At 49.3% G+C, this 8,107-nt stretch overlaps 1 protein-coding gene across 1 annotated transcript; it reads right to left on the bottom strand.

Moving 5' to 3' along the window:
• Window positions 1–646: 646 nt before the first annotated feature.
• Window positions 647–7,108, bottom strand: LOC113499952. The gene has a single exon (XM_026880562.1). It carries the CDS (start codon window positions 7,085–7,087, stop codon window positions 731–733), a length of 6,357 nt encoding a protein of 2,118 aa, XP_026736363.1. The 5' UTR covers window positions 7,088–7,108; the 3' UTR covers window positions 647–730.
• Window positions 7,109–8,107: the final 999 nt, after the last annotated feature.

The raw sequence follows: 8,107 nt of genomic DNA, 5'->3' as shown, positions 1-8,107 counted from the left end.
GTGCCGGCATCAAACGCGGCTGACGTCACCCGGCGGTTAGGTTTAGTCAGTAAGAGTCTGACACTACCCGTCCTCCCCCCCGGGGGGGCGGGTGTCCATGAGGATTCCCCCGCCTTAAAAAAAAAAAAAAAAAAAAAGGTTAGGTTAGGTTAGGTTAGGTTTTTTTTTTTTTTTTTTTTTTTTTAAATAAAACTATACAACCGCAGACTCTTGGTCCGCGCCTTTTTTAGTATATCCTCTTTTATTCGATGTTTGACTAAAAAATTGTTCGCCGTTTATTACATACTCCGCTGCGACTGCAGCATTCGTCCGCCACGTACATATGTTTTAAGAACGTACGGGGTCCATCACCGTTTTCTTATGGTATGTTCTATGATATCATATTATTAACTATTTTTATTTTATTTATTATATTATATTCCTTATATGCTATGGTTATTTTAATGTTAATTAATGGAGGTTTATTATTGGGTTGTTTTTTTTTTTTTTTTTTTTTTTTTTTTTTTTTTTTTTTCCGATCTTTTATGTTTATATCATATGCTTATATTATTTTATGTATATATATATATATATTTTTTTTTTTTTTTTTTATTTTTTATTTTTTTTTTTATTTTTTTTTATATATTTTTTTTTTTTTTTTTTTTTTTTATTATTAACCCATTTATTATTTAATTAATACACATTTCTAGACTTACACTTACAGTAACACATTTACAATTTGGGATTGGGATCATTGGGATTGGGAGTGGATGTTTTGTCGAAGCTCGGTCAGCGCCTCCGCGATCGCCATGTTTCGGTGCTGCATCGCTGTCTTTAGATTGTAGTCGACAACTGCGGCTGTTGGCGCATCCATGGCTTTCCTGCAGAAGCGGCCTATCGCGTCGCTGGCGTCGTCGGTGTAGTAGACGCAGCTGGATGTATGGCGCGACACTGCCACAACCGCATGAGGGACGCTGTCGTGGATCCGGATTCGACTGCGGGTGTTTATTATGACGACGCGCTCATATGTGAGACCCTGAGATTCGTGGATGGTCAAGGTGCGAGAGCCTTCCCCAGATCCGTATCCCTGGGCACTCAAGGAGGATTTCTCCTCCTGTGTGTGCACCAGGAACAGCGTGTTCTGGGTTTCTTTCGGTATTACCGCACCCGAGTAACCAAACACTTTCAGGGAATGGATATTACTCGCAGATGTTTTTGACGAGTAAATTCCATTGTAGATCTCACTCAGTGCGAGCGCGACGTCCATGGGGTTTCTGTGCGTGCAGAGCAACTCCTGCGTCACTGACGCTACCATACCCGGACGGATATACCTGAGTGGAAATAGGTTGTCTCTGTCCAAGTATGGCAGCTGGTTGACATCCCCGATGAGGACGACTTCGCTGGCTCCCGACAACTTTGCTGCCATGACTATGGCTCCGAAGTGGTTCATGAGGGCTTCGTCCACTGTCAATCTTCGGCACTTCTCGCCCTCTTTAAACCCGTTTGCTAGAACGGAAGCCATAGTCCGCACCTTTGTCTTCGTTTTTTCCCCTACCCGGTGCGAGAGCTTCTTCCTCAGGTCTTTGGCAGCTTCTGTCGTCGTGGTGACCACCACGTCGTCCTCCCCATCGAAGTGCTTCACCAGCCAAGTTGTCTTGCCGCACCCCGGTACTCCGTTCACCCATTTGATGTTACCTAGGTTCCATAATGCTGGATCGTATGTTTTCGAAGTCCCCTCGATGGTTTGCGCCATCTTGAGGAACTTATCGTCCAGCATTATTTCAGTGCAACTGGCCACGACCACTGTTGTGTCTTCCGGAGGCGTTTGGAAGACTGGCTTGCCCTTCCTTTTCGTCTCGTCCTCGTCCAGTGCCACGAAACCGCAGGTCGCGCAATAAGCAGCCATGTATGAATCCCCCATTTTTCCTATGATGACTTGGGATGTGGAGTTATCATACACCGCCGCCCCCGCCTCTTCGAGTAGTACTCTTAACAGACCCTCGTTCCGAAGATTGAAAGTCTGCAAGATTTTCCTGCATGTTGTGAGGTTAAGCTGTTTGGTCGCTCTCACAACTGCCAGGAACTCGAGAAAGGCGTTGTACACGTGATCTGCGGGTTCTGACACCGGTATATATGTTGGAGGACTGACTTGGCCCATTGCTGCTCTTGACGGTTGAGGCGGCAGTTCCGGCCTTACCCACGGGGGTTCTCTGACGAAAGCCGCGGTTGCTGCCTCTTGGTCAATGGGCGCGTTAAACAGGCCGGAGTGGATCACTCCCATCCGACGCTGCTTGAGTGTGGAGTGAAGGAAGGACTTGAACCTGGCAAGTCGAGATTTTTGTTGCTCCTGTTGTTCCGGGGAGTTTCTGTTTGTCTGAGCGGCTACCTCTCTTTCTGCGGTTATCTTTTCCTGTGCTCGCTCAGACCCGCTGGGTGTTTCCGGTGACGAGGACTTTGAGTCAGGTGTTTTTGGACTCTTCTTCGGGGATCTAAGATAACTAAGATCTTCTCCCCTATCCTCGTACACTACAAGTTCGTGTTTCCCAGCGGCCTTTAAGCAGCCTAGACGGTCCGCCGTGGTTCCTTTGACGCCTTCGATGACCATGGCGTCCACGCTGATGGTCTTTGGAACGCTTCCTGATGTCCCTAGCTTTTGTAGCAGCGAGCTCGCCTGGGTAAATGGACTGTCTTGATTCCACTCGAGCAATACAACTCTCTTCTCCTTGAGCTGCATTACCCGGCATCGGATATCAAAGAAGTCCACTTCCGGTAAGGTGTTGTACCGTTTGGCTTCTATGCTCGCTTTTTCTGTGCTACCGTTTGCTAAGGCTGCCAGGCCCGGCGGTATGGCTACTCTTCTTCTCTTAGGTTTACAGAAACTGATCCCGAAACTTTCCTGGTCTCTGTTCATGAACAGGGCAACGCTTCTCAGTCTTATGCCGGGTTCGCCTACTGCCCCCCAATTAAGTAGGGTCGTGTTAAGGTGTGTTGGTGTCGGTGCTATTGTAGTCTGTGTATTGTTCGAGTCTATGTGTTTGTGTGTCGGTGCCATTGTTTGGTTTTGTGTCGGTGTTCGTTTTGATGTCCTGGCCTGTGTCAGTGATTGTGTTTCAGTCGATGTTTTTGTTTGTGTCGGTGTTTGTGTTTGTGTTTGTGTCAGTGTTTGTGTTTGTGTCAGTGTTTGTGTTTGTGTCGGGATTGGTGTTGGTGTTTGTGTCTGGGTTGGTGTTTGTGTTTGTGTCGGGATTGGTGTTTGTGTTTGTGTCGGGGTTGGTGTTTGTGTCAGTGTTTGTGTTTGTGTCGGGATTGGTGATTGTGTCAGTGTTTGTGTTTGTGTCATGGTTGGTGTTTGTGTCAGTGATTGTGCTTGTGTCGTAGGTACGGTGTTTATACTTTGCCTTGTGGAGTTGGCTTTTATGGCGGCTTCTGCGACTTTACTCGCGAATTCCAAGAATGGAGGTCTTGTGGTCTTATCCTCCATGACCGAGCTTATGGTGGTCAAGTCTAGACTCACATCTAGCTTGTGCTCTAGCTCTATTCGGTCTCTGCTAAATCTTGGACATTCGAAGAGTAAGTGCCAGACTGTTTCGTCCGTGTCTGGGTCGCATACGCAAGATGGAGAGTCTTTGAGGTGGAAACGGTGTAGATATGCTGAGAACCCCCCGTGTCCGGTAAAGATCTGTACCAGAGTCGGTGTGAGAGTTATTAGCTCAGTTGTTCTTTTTGCCCCAAGGACATTTGGGAAGAACACTTTTGTCACCGAACCCGTGCTGGAGGATTCATACCTTTCCTGCCACCTCTTAACCGTTTCCTCGCGTATGCTCTTTTTCACGAACGAAATTGGGACTTTGTTGTAGTCTGGCGCTGTCTTTTTGGTGAGAGCCGCCTTTTTGGCCAGCTCATCCGCTCGCTCATTTCCAGGTGTCCCTACGTGTGCTCTCAACCAGAAGAGTTTCACGTTTCTGCCCTCCTCCCGGATTCCACGCACCATCTCTTTGATGTTATGGGCCAGTTGGTGTGTTGCTCTGGGGCACCTCAGCAGGTCGAGAGACGATCTGGAATCGCTCAAGATACTGGCCGCGCCACATCGGCTCTCCTTCACCAACTTGACTGCTCTGAACAGTGCGTAAAGTTCCGATTGGAAGACAGTGTTGTGTGGCTCTAGCCGGAAGGTTCTTTGCTTCACCTCCTTTCCTCCGTCCCACCAGGTTAGGGCTGCTCCTACTTTGCCCTCTATTTTGCTTCCGTCGGTATATATGTGAGGACCGACCACCTGGTGAGTTTCTACGGTTTCGGAGTTGAAGTCTTCCAGCTGCTGGTATTCCGTGAGCACAAGTTTTGACGGATGTGGATGTTGGAGGTACTCGACTTTTCGCTCCACCTCCCTTCCGGGTGGTAAGAACTCGTCTGAGTATCCTTTCTTAACCCTGAACAAGGTGGCTGCCTCGGCTACCCGAAGGTCGAGAGGCAGCTGTCCTGAGAGAAGAAGTGCCGATGTCAGAGACACCGTGCGGTACGCTTTGCAGATCTTCTGCACGAAACCCCTTTGCAGTGAGTCTAGCTGGTTTCTTACCATCAGCTTCTCAGCCGCAGGGGCCCATGCGCTCGCTGCGTAAAGCACGATTGGCTCTATCACCGACACGTAGATTGTTCTGGTTACTTCTCTTTTCAGTCCCCACGTCACCCTCGCTGCACATGCTAGCTGTTTGTATATGTCCGCAGCTTTCTTACACGTGGCGGATACGTGTGCGTTGAAGGTGAGTTTGTTGTCTATAACTAGTCCTAACAACTTGATCTCGTTTACGAGATTTAGCCGGACACCTCGCATGCGAACTACCGGGACATCGTACTTAAGTTTCTTCGTCAGAACCATTGCATTGGTTTTGTGCGCTGCGAAGTTTAACTTGTTCTGAATACCCCACTCGGTCACATACTCCAGTGTCCTTTCTGCTCTTTGTTGCAGGACGGAGACGTCTTTGTCTGAGAAGACCAGTACCACATCGTCTGCGTACGCTTGGCAGAACTCTCCTGTGCTTGTTATTTTATGTAAGAGCGAGTCTAGGATAAGGTTCCATAGCGTCGGACCGGCTATTGAGCCCTGGACGCATCCTTTCGTAGTTTCCTTCTCGCTCTTGGACCTGGCGTAGTTCACGCATACCACTCGGTCCTCTAGGTATGATGCCAGCGTACTGTAGATGTTCTTGGGACACTTTTTAACAATGAGTTGGTGTTTTATTGCTGGCCACCAGGCGTTATCGAAGGCTCCCTCTATGTCCAGTGATACTAAAAGCACCACCTTTTTGGCCTTTATCTCTGCACGTATGTGCGATACCAGAGCATAGAGAGCGTCCTCGGTTCCTCGCTGTGGCATGAAACCGTACTGGTGTGTGTTAAGTGTGGGGATGAGGTGGTGTTGTACTCTGTTGACTATGAGCTTTTCGACGATTTTACCCATAACCGAGAGGAGTCCGATCGGTCTGTACGACTTCGGCTGGGTGTAGTCGTCTTTACCGGGCTTGCGGAGTATACACACGTGGGCTACTTTCCACTGTTTGGGGAAGTATGCTAGTGAAAGACACTTGTTGGCCATGGCCAGAAATACTTCCTTCTTGCAGCTGATAGCCATCGTGCATATGTCTGCTGTCAACCCATCCGGTCCTGGGGCTTTCTTCGGATTTTGGCTTTGTATTACCAGTTCCAGCTCCGCAGGTTTGAACGGTGGGTCGTTTTCCGCAAGTTCTGCTATTTGCCCGGGGTTACGCTCCGTCAACGTGCGTATGTGTTTTTGTTGTGGAGTATCTGTTTGTGTGTTGTCTGCTGGATAGAAGGTCTCAGCGAGTAATTGCGACGATTGCTCTGGGCTCAAGGTTTCGCCCGTTGTGCTGGTAAGGAGCGCGTCGTTTTCTCGCCTCGCTGTCTTCCTTAAGACCCTATAAATCCCGTCCCACATGCTTTCCCTATCTTGTGTGGAACAGAATTCTTTCCAGCTTGTGGTGGCTGCGTCTGTGACTTGTGAGTTATAGTTTGCTTTCGTCATGTAGTACTCCTGAATTGTGTGGTTTAGACGTGAAGGGGCCGCATTCCGAATTCTCCTCTTCTTCCTTAGGACATCCTTTCGGAGTTCCTCCAGAGAAGGGGACCACCAGGGTGGTTTGGAATCGAAATTGCGGGCCTTAAGCTTGGGTACTGCTTTCTCGCAAGCTTGATGGATGGCAGAAGTATATTCGCTTATTATGGTCTCCATTTGCAGTGTTGTTTCTATTGCTTGGATTCTGGACGGAGTTATGCCTTTTTCCTCAAGGAGCTGTTCTAGGTGCTCCTTGAACTCGGACCATTTCGCCTTTTTGGTGTTATAGATACGTGTGGAGATGGGCCTTAAGGGTTCCAAGGGTTTCTCCAGGCGTATGGCAAAGGTAATTGCGTTGTGGTCCGATGACGTCAGGCTTCTATCTACTTTCCACCCCTCGATCCTGTTCAGGAGGGACATGCTGCACACGGTTACATCGACGATGCTCGTGTACAGCCTATCCCCTCTGTACGTCTCGAAGGTGGGTGTTTGTCCGATGTTGAGGATGTGTAGTTCCATTTCGCTGATAAACGAATTATACTCTGCGCCTCGGTGGTCTTCGGAGTTACTCCCCCACCACTGGCTCCAGGCGTTCACGTCTCCTCCTACAATGACGTTGGGTGTGTATTTTTGAGTTTTTATGAGTACATGTTTCACTGTGTTTATGTATGGTGTTATGTCTTGGTCGCCTTCGAAATAAACCGACAGGACCGCAAACTTGATTGCCCCAACCTTTATTAAAACGGCTGCTATGTTCTCGGTGACCAGCTGAGGGTCATGAATGACCTCCAGCTCGCCCCCGAAGACTATTACCGCCGCCTTAACAGGTTTCTGTCTGCCCAGGGTGCACTGGATGACTTGTGTGCCTGCGTTTTGCTTCAAGCATCCCGTTCTTCCTACGTAGGGTTCCTGAACGAGAGCTATCTTTACGCCTTCCCGCTGGGCCGCCATGTGGAGCTCTGTGGTTGCAAGTTTGGACCTTTGGAGGTTCGCTTGAATGACCTGCAAACCTCGTGTCGAATTATTTCGAAGGTTGACCATTTTGTGTTGCGCTTGAGTGCCCTCCTCGTTAGCAATATGCGATCCTAGACCTAGCTATGTTGTCCCATTTCTGTCGTTCCGGGCAGTCTGCACTGTAGGAGGGGTGCTTCAATTCGTCCCCTTCCTTCTTTGCCCGGACGCAGTTCACACATTTGGGGTCCTCTCCCTTCGCTTTCAAGGGGCAGCCCCTCCCGATATGCTCTGCTGAGCAGAAGCTGCAGACTTGTGCTTTATCGGTGCATATGGTCTTTGTGTGACCATATCCCATGCACTTGCTGCACTGTACCAGAGGGGACTGGTCCTCTACAGGGACCCTCTTTAGGCCACAGAAAACTTTGGCTTCGCCTTGTGTGAACCGTTTCCACAGTTCTGGGGACAGCTCGAAGACTGGGTGGCAGATTACGGGATCACGGGCTCTCTTCCTGAATCTAAGCTTCAGCGTCTGGCTTCCCGGTTCGATGCCATGGAGGATTTTCCTATTTTGGGACCATAGGAGACTCTCCATTTCTGCATCCGTTTGGTAGGCCTCGACGCCTCTTAGACAGACCAGAGGATTTCCCGGTTTCGGCTCTTGTACCTTCAGGTCATTTTTGCCGATGATCTGGCGCTTTACGACATCCATGTCTTCTTTTGTCGCGCAGCTTAGGATGACCTTTTGGTTTTTCGCCTTTCTGGTCTTATTAATATTTGCCCCCGAGGTCTTCAGGTCTAGTGCCACTCTGATTTTGTCCATGACATTGTCTCCCGTGTGTTTCGGATCGTTGGAGGAGACAATTAGGGTGTGTCCGGACTGTGGCTGGACGGTGGGTTTTGCCGCTGGCTTCGGTTGTTGGGGTGCGGGTGTCCTCTCGCTCATCTTGCCGATTCCTCTGACCACTTCAGCCAGCGTCCGCTTGACCTCTACGATGGCGAGCTCCGATTGCAGGTTTGGCGCTGCGGGTGTGGGGGCTGGCCTGTCGCGGAGGTCTCTGATATCAGAGGACACTGACTGTAGCTTCTCCTTCAGTGGCTTGAAGTGTC

Source organism: Trichoplusia ni, chromosome 13 (assembly GCF_003590095.1).
Source record: "Trichoplusia ni isolate ovarian cell line Hi5 chromosome 13, tn1, whole genome shotgun sequence".
Lineage (NCBI taxonomy): Eukaryota > Metazoa > Arthropoda > Insecta > Lepidoptera > Noctuidae > Trichoplusia > Trichoplusia ni.
This window is presented reverse-complemented; position numbering and strand designations above follow the sequence as displayed.